The sequence below is a fragment of the Pelodiscus sinensis genome, chromosome 2 (assembly GCF_049634645.1).
Source record: "Pelodiscus sinensis isolate JC-2024 chromosome 2, ASM4963464v1, whole genome shotgun sequence".
NCBI classification, from domain to species: Eukaryota; Metazoa; Chordata; order Testudines; family Trionychidae; genus Pelodiscus; species Pelodiscus sinensis.
The window spans coordinates 99,745,705-99,758,862 of NC_134712.1; the positions used below are offsets into that span (position 1 = coordinate 99,745,705).

The 13,158-nt window shown below is 40.1% G+C and overlaps 1 protein-coding gene across 3 annotated transcripts in view; it reads left to right on the forward strand.

Annotated features, from left to right (window-relative positions):
- The window catches only part of ATP9B (ATPase phospholipid transporting 9B (putative)), a 314,205-nt gene that overhangs the window by 70,952 nt on the left and 230,095 nt on the right, over positions 1 to 13,158 (forward strand). For all 3 annotated transcript variants that reach the window (XM_006128867.4, XM_075921103.1, XM_006128868.4), the window contains exon 6: positions 2,156 to 2,214. In XM_006128867.4, the coding sequence (XP_006128929.1) occupies positions 2,156 to 2,214 (59 nt within the window). The remainder of the gene's footprint in view (positions 1 to 2,155; positions 2,215 to 13,158) is intronic.

The window sequence follows — 13,158 nt, forward strand, 5'->3', positions numbered from 1 at the left end:
TCATACTAATTGTTGAAATTCAGTACCCCGGTAAAGGGTCTACACTGGCTAGTACAAAGTAATAGGTTTTTTATCGTATTGATGCATATTTAGATTATTCTGTTAGCTGATGATCTTAGTGCTGCTAGTAGATTTGATTCAGACTAAACAAATGTGTATAAATCACTCATTTCAATCATTGCTGCCTTGAAATTCCTGCTGGAAACTTAAGAAAAATTGTGGGCATGAAACATTAATTATTTCATCTTCTGCTTTGTCGGGGGATGCGTTTTGTCTCCAACTACTGAGGCTTTTGTACAGTTCCAGTGGTTGGCATGAAGATGTGATTAAAAAAAATATAATGGTGAGGAGTGTTTGAAAGCAGTCAGGAATGTAAATAAAATATTATCTGTCAGTAATGAAGGCTGTCCTACTGGAAGAGGGGTGTGCTCAGTTCAATCAAAATCCTTAAATAGTTTTTTAGATGTTTCCGTGTTTAGAAATGATGATGCTGTGAAATGTGCATTCAGGGATGGTAACTCAGTGAGCTATGCTCATTTTATTTTTAGACTGGCACCCAAATTTTAAGTCATTATTTTATACATTTAAAGTTTACAAAATTCCAGTTTTCATAAATTGCTCAGAACATATTTAATAGTAATGTCAGTCCTGCAAATCTTTATTTACTTAGATGAGCAATTACATTGATTTCAATGGGATTGAGTACTCACATGAGTAGGATTATACAGATGAATAAGGATTTGCAGAATTTGGCTCTTTAGATTGCAATTTGGTTTTCATCTTAGTTTAATTAAACATTGATAAATGAAATAGTGTGTATTAATTTTCTTTCCATAATACTTCTGTTCTTTAGTTAATATTTTAAACTGATAATGTGTCATTTTAATAAATCCACTTGCTTTTTGTTACAGTGTAAGAATTTCACTTGTGTTCATTCCCCAAAAAGAGGCTTTATTTTTAATGCATGTGAGCAGGAGTGATAATTATCAGGGACTGATTGTAAGCTACATGATGCTAATTCTGTCTATCAAATTTGAGGGGAAAACAAGTTTGTAGTTGTCTAGCTGTTTATTTCAGTTCTTGAGCTTTTATGTACATTATATATACATTTTTTTTGCTTAGTTGGAGGATGCTAAACTTGATATCTTGGAATTCTTTCTTTTTTAAGAGGATAAAAACACTAATGCCTCAAGTACTTATATTTTCCACAGATATATATCTGTGTTGATTTTTGTCCTTCAGGAAAGCATCATTGTCTGGTGGTTTGAATTGGCTAGAATTCAGGCCAATTCATTTTGCGGCCTTGGACAAGTCACTTAGCCCATCTTTCCTATCCACCCATCAAATGGCCCTATTTAAACTTACCTACCTTACTGGATTGTGAGGATTTTTTAGTTAATGTCTGTAAAGTGCTGTAAAGTTTTAAATTATTACCTAAATGTTGAGATTTTCTTTAAAATATGAATTTAGTATTCATAGCAGTTGTTGGACTCTCAGCTCTGGAGAGTGAATCCTTTAACTTCAAACAGATAAAATATAGAGAGCTACATTGCAAACTTCCTGATGTAGAAGTGTTGGTTTTTTTTTTTAAATGAGAGTGAAGTTAATTGTTTATACCATTGGAATCTTGATGTCTCTGCTGCACTGTGGCTGCCAGCATTAGTGTGAGTCACTGTCATTTGTGACTTTGGTGATTTTTCTTAAACTACTCACTTATAACTTACCTTTCACTAACAGCTCATCAGTTAGGGAGTTCTGCTTCAATACAGGTAATTGCTTCTGACTTGGTCAGGATCTGACTGGGTATGTACTAGATAAGTTGAAAGACTTCATGTGCTTTTTCAGTCCATTTTCAGTTCTAATGTTAGTGCAATAGATTATATCCAGGCATCTTCCACAGTTTTTGTTCTTGTAACACCTGATTCTGTGAATGATATATGCAAAATTCATGCTGTTGTATTTATTGGTGATAATCTGGTGATAATCTGACAATTTAAAGCTATTTACTTTTGAATGAACCTTTAAAGATCAGTTTTATTATCATCCTATTATTTTCACAAAGCAGTAATATTATCTTGAAGTATAATTTGTGTTCTTGTGATTTTGCTGATATTTTCTTAAGTTGATTAAACTTCTCCCTTTTTTTTTTTTTAAGGTAAAGTGCAAGTTAAGAGTTCAGACATACAAGTTGGAGACCTCATCATAGTGGAAAAGGTTGATGCTTTTTCAATATATTTTAGACAATAAAGATGCCAACTATTCAGTTATGCAGTTTTGAAATGGAAGAAAAGTATATTGAAATAGTTACTTATGAAATACTAACTACTTACAATTGTTTTAGTCCAGTTCAGTTTTATTTTAGAATCTTCAAAATTCAAAAATTCAAAAGGTTTTCCTTTGAATTTAATTATAGTCCTAATTGAATAAACATATGCATTCATATTTATTTGTAGTTCGATTTCCTTTCACTGAAGGAATTATTGAGTAATTGCATATGGCTGGTGCTATATAGGAATTAGGAACTGATGCTCATGGTAGTTCCCTTTTGTTTTTATAAATCTTTTTTTCATTCATTTGATATTTTTTGTTCTGTTTTTTGCCTGACAAATTACAATTCTTGTATATTTCCCAAATATGTCTCAAGTTTTATTTTCAGAGCTTTTTAAAAAAATGCAGTGCAGATCTTTACCTATGCCAGAAGTGTGTTTTACCCTCTGAAAAGCAGTGGTTCTTGAAAACACGCATGTGTTCTTTTATGTAACTGAACATTTGAATGAGAGTTGCATAAAGAGCTGTGCAGCAAATCTGTTCCATACCTTTCACTGTAGTGCTGAGGAAGACTGGGAACCCTCAGTTTCCACTTCCTCTTTCATTTGCCATTTTTGTCTCACGTTGTAATTATTATTGATATTTCTTTAAAATAAATGTTTGTTTTTGTGCAATTGCTTATTCCAATTCATTGGTTTTTATAAATGTTTCTGGGGAACTGGTCTATGATAGCAGACCCCAACCTGAAGCTCTGCACTTCCAGTAATGAGAGAATGCCTTTGAAGGATGAGCATGGTTGGTAACTGAGAGGTCTATGTATCATAGACCAGTAGTTCTCAATCAGGGATGCTCAGAGGTCTTCTGGGGCTACATCAGCTCCTCTAGATATTTGCCTAGTTTTGCAATATATGACCTAAAAAGCACTAGCAAAGTCAGTACAAACTAAAATTTCATACAGATAATGACTTGTTTATACTGCTCTGTATGCTATACACTAAAATGTAAGTATAATATTTATATTCTACTTGATTTATTTCATAGCTATATGGTAAAGATGAGAACATAACTTTTCAGTAATAATGTGCTGTCATTTTTTTGTATTTTTATGTTTGATTTTATAAGCAAGTAGTTTTTAAGTGAGGTGAACCATGGAGGTATACAAGCCAAATCAGACTTCTGAAAGAAGTACACTAGCCTGGAAAGGTTGAGAGCCACTGCCACAGGCTACTTAGAGCTATACATACTTTACATTAAGATGTTGTTGGGGCTTTGAAGAGGTAGTTTAAGGCTTTACTGTCAAGGGAATCTCTATGCCACGAGTCTTTCTCAGACAGCTCATGTTGGAAATCTGACATTACAGATGTCAGAGGCTGATTTTCTCCTAAAATCATAGGATCATTATTAAATCATTCTCCATCAGGAACAGAAAGAGGCATCAGAAGCTAAGCTCACATTTATTGTTGCTTCATTGGACGTCACCTTGAAAATGGCATTTTGGCAGAGAGGCCTCCATTGGGGGGGTTATGGTGCAGAAGTGATGGCAGGGGGCTGGGAGGCATGGAGGGGGAGTGCCAGAGTCAGAGCAGGTGATTAGGGGCCCCAGGGCAGGAGGTTGGGTGGTTCGAGGTGCTTGGGGCAGAGGACTAGGAATGGGAGTGGAGGGCTCAGGGCAGGTAGTTGGGTATGGGGAGGGCTCAGGGCAGGGGGTGGGATGCGGGAGTCAGGGCAGGGGACTTAGAGATGTGGGGGGGTTCAGTGGTCAGCACAGGTGTTTGGTGATTCAGTGCAGGGAGTGGGGCTGCAGGGGTCACGGTGAGGGGTGGGAGGTCCAGGACTCAGGATGGGAGGCTGGTGGGGACTTACTGGGGCCACCTATGATGGTGAGAGTGGAGCTACTCCTGCTTCTCCCAGGGGGCCTGGGCACTGGGGCAGCACTCCCTGGCTGGTGGTTTCTCCTGGAGGGCCAAGGCTGTGCTCCACAGCTGGCAGCGACTCCTGAGGATGGGGGGACTGTCCCTAGCCTCCAGCTTTCCCCTTCCTCTGCCCTGCAGATGGTCCGGGAGGGCAGAGCCCTGGGCTGCTCTCCCCACCTTGTAGATGGTCTGGTGGGAGATCAGGGCTCTGGGTGCTGGTCCTGCTCTCCAACTACTGCTTCTGTATCCTGCAGCTGGTTGGGGGGAGGGGAAGGGTTGGGCTCTGGGGGCCTGGTTCTGGCCTCCAGCTACCCCTGCTGGCCTGCAGGTAGTCTAGAGCCAGGCTGCAGTTCCCAGCCCTAGCAAATTTTCGGGGGATGAGGTGAGAAGGTGTCTCTTGTGGAGGGGTCCGGGCTGTATTTCCAGTGCTGGCCTCTTTTGGGGTGGGGGTGGGGAGTCCTAGGAAGGGCCAATCTGTGCTGCTGGACCAGGAGGCGGGGAGTTCTGGACGGGCTGCGGCAGGGACTTGGAGGGCATGGTTCACTCCCCCTATCTGGTACAGTTTGGGGCAGGCGGGCCACTTACTCGGTCCAGTAGCTGGCCATGTAGAGCCCTATCCCCAGCTGGCCACTGCTGCTGGAGTGGCTGCCTCCAGTGATCACTCTCTGCAGATAGCTCTCCCACCGATCAGCCCATTTGTTTTCCATGTTATGGAGAACAGTCCCATTCCAGGCACTTTCTATTTTCCTGTCGCAACGAAACTGTAACCTTGTTTTAAGTTAGGATCAGAGGAAGCTGCATGTCTAATTTGGAGGTCCTAGCTCTTACTGTTTAAAAAGAGTTCTTGAACAAACAGATGCAGAAACTGTCTAAAATACATCCACACACACAACTGAAACCTGGTTACTTTTACATCTGGTCTTCAGACTACTGGAATTAAATGTTTTACTTTTGTTAAAATAAGGAGTTCTCAAAGTATGACTCTTAAGTCAAAGAATCAGTCAGGAGTGAAGTGTTCAATTGCTTGCTCTAATGGCAAAAAAGCAAGTTAACATTATATTTGACTGCAAGATGCATCAAGAGCATTTCTGCAGTGAAACTAATGAGTCATTTGAGAAGAAGATCCATATGTTAACCAGTGGCTACACCACAAACACTAACAACCTAAGTGAATAATTTCCCAATATTTAAACTTTGAACAGCTTTTGGGTTTACAGGTCTGATTAATTTCAATGCAGTCAGTAGATTTGCTTTATGGTGAAAACAGTTCAGGTTCTGAATAAAACTTTTCTTAATGGGAGGGAGGGGAGAGGAGGAGACTGAGGAATGTTGAGAATCACCTTTATATAAGCAAAAATTCTCCTAGATTATAAAGGAGAAAGAAAAACCTGTTTGAGTGTTTAAAACGTGGTGTTTTCCCCCTGAGGATATGTTTCCCTCTTAACTATTTTGTTTGTGAAGGGATACTTTATTATTTAATCTTAATAATGCATCCAGGTGTGCATAATGCTTTACAATAAAGTGAAAGTGTCAAACTGAACAGAACCAATATGTCAATGGGTCTATCAAATGAATGGTACAGTGCGAAATGAACAGATGGTACGTGTATTGCAAAGACTAGTGTTGGTCAGTGGAAGCAGGTTTTTAGAGTTCTTTTCAAAGGATGTGAGTGAGATTTTGGTGAAAATTGAATTTGATTAATTTCACTGTCTCATCCTAGGCTGGAACAAATGACTTATGAGGAGAGGCTGAGGGATTTGGGCTTATTTAGTCTACAGAAAAGAAGAGGGAGAGGAGATAGCAGCCTTCAACTAGCTAGAGGGTTTCAAAGAGAATGGAGAGAGGCTGTTCTCGGTGGTGACAGGTGACAGAACAAGGAGCAATGGTTTCAAGTTGCAGTGGGGGAGGTCTAGATTGGATATTAGGAAAAACTGTTACACTGGAAGGGTAGTGATCACTGGAATGGTTTACCTTGGGCGGTGGTAGAATCCCCATCCCTAGAGGGTTTTATGTCCTGGCTTGCCAAAGCCTTGGCTGGGATGATTTAGTTGGGATTGGTCCTGCATTTAGCAGGGGGTTGGACATGGTGATCTCCTGAGGTCTCTTGCAACCCTTGGATTCAGTGATCCTTTAAAGCAGCATTTTTCAAATATAGTGTAGTTTCCACCTGAGTTCAGAGTAGGAGGAGGCATAGACTTATTGATAGACTTGTTGATGGTTTCTGTGAGTTTAGAGTCTCATCGTAAATCTCATCAGAAATAATGAAATCCCACTTCTTTTGGGTTTTGGAGAAAACCTGGAGCACTATCCGAAAAGAAAGGTAGCATGAATCTACTATATATTTGAGGCAGTTTGTGCATCTCTATGTCCATCTGTAAGTCCATTTTTTCAAGAATGCCTCCTACGTGGTAAGAGCTATGAATACCAAATTTGGTATGCATCTTCCTCTTATCCTAACTTAAAATCAAGGTCAGGGTTTAATTCTTCCAGCACAATGGGATGTGCCTGGCATACAATTTTCTCATCAGACAGGGAGGGGTGTGATAGCAGGGACAGTTACATTGTTATACAAATGACCACAGGGGAACAGCAAGCACCCCAGCCCTGGGAAGAAGCTGGCTCTGACTTGTGCACCCAGCCAAACTCCAAGCCCCCTGCCCTTAGCCACCCACATCCTCAGGTTTCTTCTCTGATTCCTGCACTCCCTACACTCCCAGCCCCCTACCCTGAAGAACCCAAGCAATGTTGCGTCAGTCTTTTAATCAGTTTATAAAATGAGTAGATAATACCATATGGAAACTCAATTCTGAAAGAAATGCAAGTATTGTACCTAATCAGGATACGCTGCTACTGCTTTCCTGTTTTTTGTGTACACCTTGCACTTGGTAGTCTGTAGGACTAGCAGGTCAGACTCCTGTACCGGATACAGACTGGTTTACAGTTTCTTTCTCAGAGAAATGCACCAGACATATTTTTCAGAAGATCTCTTCATGAACTGCCTGGTATGGCTGAGGTTAGTTTAAATGAGGTATGTTATATGGTTTGGCCATTAAGCAGTGCTTTGTATAATAGAGTTTTGCATTCCATTACATTTAGTGCTATATTTCTACCATTTACAAAATCATACTACCTTTGAAGTTCAGCGTACAGTGCTTTTTTTGTGATGGTATGCACCTATTTTCCTATCTGAAGTGAATTGAATGGGATTCCCCTCTGGCATACCGGCTCCTATTTCCTGGTGTTTTGGGTTTTTTTTCTCAACAACTTTGAGCCTAGAGTACCGGCACCTTTTAACCTTTTTTTCTTACCAAAAAAAAAAAAAAAAGCACGGTCAGTATATATCAGTCTGTTAACTGTCTCTGAAATGTACTCATTTTCTAATTGCATGACATGAATGTTTAACAACTTGGTCTTGTGCATTAGTTGCAGCAAGTGGCTGTGGTCAGTTTGGAAACCTTAAGTCACCAACATCTTGTTTTCCATCCACAGAGTTTGCTCTGTTGATTGTTCTGTCTGAGGAGCAAATTGTAGATGTTGAAGGTTTCTGTTGAACTATACTCTTGATCACATTTGACGTGGGTGTGAATTCTTTTTCTTATAACCACTGGTGGTATCCATCTTTTTTTCCATCCAGTTTGATGCAACATAGTCAAAAGAGCCAGGAATGGGTTTTCCTGCTGTAGGATTTTCTTGACTGTGTATTCAGCTCTCTTAGCCTTGAAATTTACTTGTCAAATGTGCGATTCTAGTAATATGATCAAAATTGTATTTTATTTGGAGTGACTTAAATTCTGGTCAAGTGAATTTCATTGTCCATCACTAGTTGTTCTGGAGTATCAAAAAAATCAAAAGTGCACTTGAGTTTCTCAGAGATACTGTGACATGTTATTTCTTACAAGTGCATTATTTTAACAAACGGAAAAATAGTCCACTCTGAGCAGGTAATGATGTCCCCTGAATTTTGCCCAGGGCAAGGTCTGCCTATAGGAGGTGGTGTTTTAAAAGGTTTTGTGTTGGTCTGTTTCTTTTGCAGTGTTTTCTTCCAGATACTTTGTTCTTTGTCCTTTTTGATTCCTGGCCACCACACCGATTAGCCTGTTCAGGGTATTCAGTTAGTCCTTGATATCCATCATGAATGAGATTTAGTATTTGTCCTCTCACTTTGGCTACATCTAGACTACAAGCTTCTTTCAGAAGAAGCTTTTTTTCAGAAGAGATCATCCAGAAAAACTTCTTCCTAAAGAGAGTGTCCATACTGCAAAAGTGCATCAAAAGCATCCGGACTGAATGGACACACTCTCGTATGTAAGCTGTGATTGCTATGATTGGAATGGCCACCAGGGCACCTGTGCTTTTTCCTCTTTCCTCTTCTTCTAAAAGAACTTCCTCTTCCTGTTCCACACACACTGTTGCCGGCAAGAGTAAGTCTCGGGTCCAACACTGGATTCTCAAAGTACAAAGACATGCTACACAGGTGTCTGTCAAACACAAGCAGTTTATTTTCTGACAGCTATCAGAAACTAACTAAAAGAACAACATGATAGGAAAAGCGGCATTCTTACATCCCTTCTGCTAGCCGGGGAACCCCGTTTTGGCTGCGGATGAAGTGGAAGACTGTCTCAGCTTCCGAGGCGCCGGTACCCAAAGCCCATCAGTGAGGTTCAAATTGCTGTGCTCTGGTGCAGATTTAAATACAGTGTCTCTACATTGTTTGTGGCAGTTTGGAAATTTCCGGGGATTACTCATCACTTGGTACAGTATGGCTCAGCTGTACTGCTTGTCCTTTGACTATGTTTACATGATCAGTACATTTAGGTAAACAAGATTATTTTCCCACCCTTATCTACAATTTGTTCTTGCTACAATGGTGTATGTTCCTAGAGACTTGCTTCTGGCTTATCAGTAGTAGGGAAGGGGGGAGAAATGGGAAATGGGGAGCAATGCAGGCCTCACCACACCTGTACTTCACACATACAGAGTTCTTCCACAATTGACCCCTATACGTACATTTTTGCTAAAGAGCTCTTTCGCAAAAAGGCTTCTTCCTCGTAGAATGAGGATTACCAATGCTGGAAAAACCTTTCTGTTCTTTTGATTTTCTTGCGGAAGAATGCAATTGCAGTGTGGATGTTTCTCAAGTTTTGTTGGAAAAACAGCCGTTTTTCCGACAAAACTCTGTAGTGTAGACATACCCTTCAGTTTGATATTATGATGCAATTGCCTGGAGTCCATTTGAGTCACTTTATTGTCCACATACTGTAGTCTCTTGTGACTTCTTTAGTGTCCTTCAGATACTTAGGCCTCCAGTCCTAATGTAAAATATATGTTAACTGAAGAACCAGCCTCTCACTGGTATCTTTACCTTTTTGCAGTCCTAAAACAGTTTTCAGTCAATGCATGCAGAGATTTTATAAGACATTTAACATTTTCTCCTAGTCCTTGAATTCTCTGTTGAAAATATGCTCTTAAGTAAACCACTTTTTTCTGAGGTATGCATCAAACATAGCCAGAACTCTTTCACAATGATCTTTGACTGACTTCAGTAAATGTTAAAGGGGGAAAAAAAAGTAGATATATGCTGTGCCTGCTTCTTCATAGCATAAATTCAAGAACATATCTCAGTGTCTCTGCTTTCCATGTGGAGTTTGACTGTGATGCAAAATATTGCTAGTGAGTGCTTTCAGTCCATTTTGAAGGTTTGTCGAAATTGAAGATCTTTAGGGCATTGAAGAGTGACACATTGATCAGGCTCTGCCACCATTGTTGCTTTGTTCCTTTTCTTTCAGTTCTCCTCTACGCTACTTCAGTTGTGACATTCATATGCAGCTTATACATGGTAAGCCGCAGGGTTGTTACTAGTAGCTCAGACTTCTGTGCCCAATATAGACTGACTACAGAGCTTCTCTCTCAGAGAGATACACCAGAGATGTCTTCCATAAGATCCTTTAATGAACTGGCAGGTGTGGCTGAGACTAGTTGAAAATAAAGTCTGTTACGCACACAGTACTGCCTAGTGTCTGAACACTAACATATAGTTTAGCATTCCATTATACTGGTTTTTACTCTATTATTTAAATATATTTATAAGTTTTCATTGTTTGAACAATAATGTACATAAATATAAATTCATGCATATAATCATATAGCCCAATTAATACAGTCAGAAGTGATGAACCTTTTCTGAGCATTGTGCAAATGAGTTATTTAGTCTGTGGTCTTTTAGTTGGTCTTATAATTTGTTCCACTCTGATAAATGTAGTATAAAAGAGAGGGTTCATGGTTAGATTAAAATATTGCTGTGTGTGTAATTAAGGATAATCGTAATGCAGATAGTGCAGATATCAATCTTCTTGCTTGTCACTTTCTCCATTAAGAGATGCTGCAGATTTTTGTAATCAGTTTGTCTTGTGTTGGTGGATAGTTATTTCTTTATTCATCTGCAGTAAGTAGTAAGACTTCATGTAACAGTAGTCTTAGCAGGCTTTTTCAAGGGTATCTGTGCTATCCAATATCAGCACATGTGGTTAGATTTCTTTGTATCCTGTGATTTTCTTTTCATATATCTTTGTTCTTAAAATTTTGGACAGTACAATGATTTGTACAGGGAATTTGTTTACTTTCCTTTAACCTCTCCACCATAAGACCGACCAGTTTATGGCTCTTTGACGTGTTAGCTGTTAAGGGGTATTTGTGTGTTCAACAGTCTACAACAATGGAATTGTCACAAAATTTGCCATAGAATTGTGTGCTAATTTGACTTTTTTAGAGACATGAAGTTTCTAATCTTGATTTGGAGAAAGAGTTCTAAATATGATTTGTAAGTTGTGGTGATTTGTTCCGAACTCTGCAATATGAAAAAGTGGATGAGGTACAAACTGTTCCAATATAGTATGAATTAATTTTCTCAATACAGGCAGCCCCCGGGTTACATGGATCCGACTTACATCGGATCCTTACTTACAAACGGGGTGAGGCAACCCCGCACTAGCTGCTTCCCCCCAGCGGACCAGGGAGACGCGAAGCTAGCGCCCCTCCCCACCAGACCAGGGATTTGCGGAGCGGCTTTTCTCAGCAGACACCTCAGCTTGAGAATAAAGGACTGAGGGAAGTGAGGTGTGGGAGAATAAAACTGAGCTCTGGAGAAATGTTTGGGTAGAGTCTCCCCTACAATATGTACCAGTTCCGACTTACATACAAATTCAACTTAAGAACAAACCTACAGTCCCTATCTTGTACGTAACCCGGGGACTGCCTATATAGTATTAATTCTGAAGTCTACTAACGGTCATAGTGATGATAATATTGGTTTCATTGTCGATCATCTCAGCAGAAGCAGCAGTGAATGTGTGTATCCTTTATTACTGAAATTAATGATGGGAAGTGAATAGTTGCTTTCTGGAGGGTTGCTGAGATTGAAGAGCAAAGAGCTCAAGCCTTCTCTTTAAATCTTACTGCCTCACTTCTCCATAAAAGCCATTATTCTTCCCATTAGCCACAACTGTGTCCTGAATGCCAAAAAGCTAAAACTGTTAAAAACTTTTCAAAATGTGAATTGTTCATTGAAAATAACTAATTTTTGATGGGTAGCGGGGATAATTAAGAACATTTTTCTTAATATTTCTGTAGCTTCTCTGCTACCTTATCGCTCTTCTCTTGAAGAAATGATGCCAATGCTACAATGGTCCCTTCAGCTAAAGATCAATAACCCCTGCCACTCTTGTCTCTGCCTCTCCTTTCCCCCCAAAGAAGGAAGCAATGACATACTGGCCAGCCCATCATAGCCCACTATCATAGAAATCTTCTTGTTGTCCTTGTGAAGTATGTTATTTCAGTTATATAGGAAAAATTATGATTAATTATGGGAATAAAAAGGTAATAAATTGAGTGAAAGCAGGAAGAGAAAACATAAAATGAAAACAAGAGACATGTATTAACTCACATTTAATTTTTCATTAAAATGAGAAGTTGATATTGACATTGTTAGCCTTAAAAACAGTACATGACTGGTTTTCTACTTCATTGTTAGTAGGCTTAATCCTCAGGCTAACAGATACCAAGTAGACTTTTCACACACTAATAAATATAATTTTGCTTTATAATGAGATTTACTTACTTCATGAAACATAAGAATGCTCATACTGGATTGGAACAAAGGTCCGTCTAGCTCAGTATTTCTCAAAGTGGCCTGCAGATCCATTCTGTGAAAGCTGCTACTAGGCCACTCTGTTTTTTTGTTTGTTTTTTGTTTGTTTTACTTACCAGCTCTGCAACTATGGAGCCTCGCAGTTCTGATTGGCTGCAGTTTGTGGTTTGCAGCCAAGGGGAGCTGTGGGAAGTAGTGGCCCAGGTCATGCTGCTTCCCATGGCTCCTCTTGGCTGCAAATGGTGAACCACAATGAGACTCCATGGCTGCAGAGCTGGTAAGTAAACATACCAGAACAGCCCTTTGGCAGCTTTCCACTGAACACATCTTAAGTTACTGGCCTCATGCCTAAAAACTTCCAGTAGCTTGTTAAGAAGGTAAAATCTTTAACCAAAAGACAACAGCTTGGCAAAAAAAATCATCTATCGTCTATAGAATTAAATAGAAATCCCAAATATCACCACATTATTCAATTACTGTATTTTCCGGCATATAAGACGACTTTTTATGCTAAAAAACATCCCCCAAAAATCGGGGGTCGTCTTATACGCCGGGTATACAGGCAGTCCCCGACTTGCAGGTACGAACGGGGCTTTTCTCGCCCCGGAGGACACAGACTGCGGGACCTCGCGGTCCCGCCACCCGTGTACTCCGGGGCGAGAAAAGCTGCTCCACGTCTCCCTGATCTGCAGACCAGGAAGACGCGGAGCAAAGCCGCGGAGGGGCTCGGGCAGCGGGGCAGCCCAGGCGTGCTGGGTTGCTGCCGGTTGGCCTCTTAAGGGGGGGTAGTCTTATATGGCGAGTATAAGACGAAAACCTATCTTTTAACTAGAA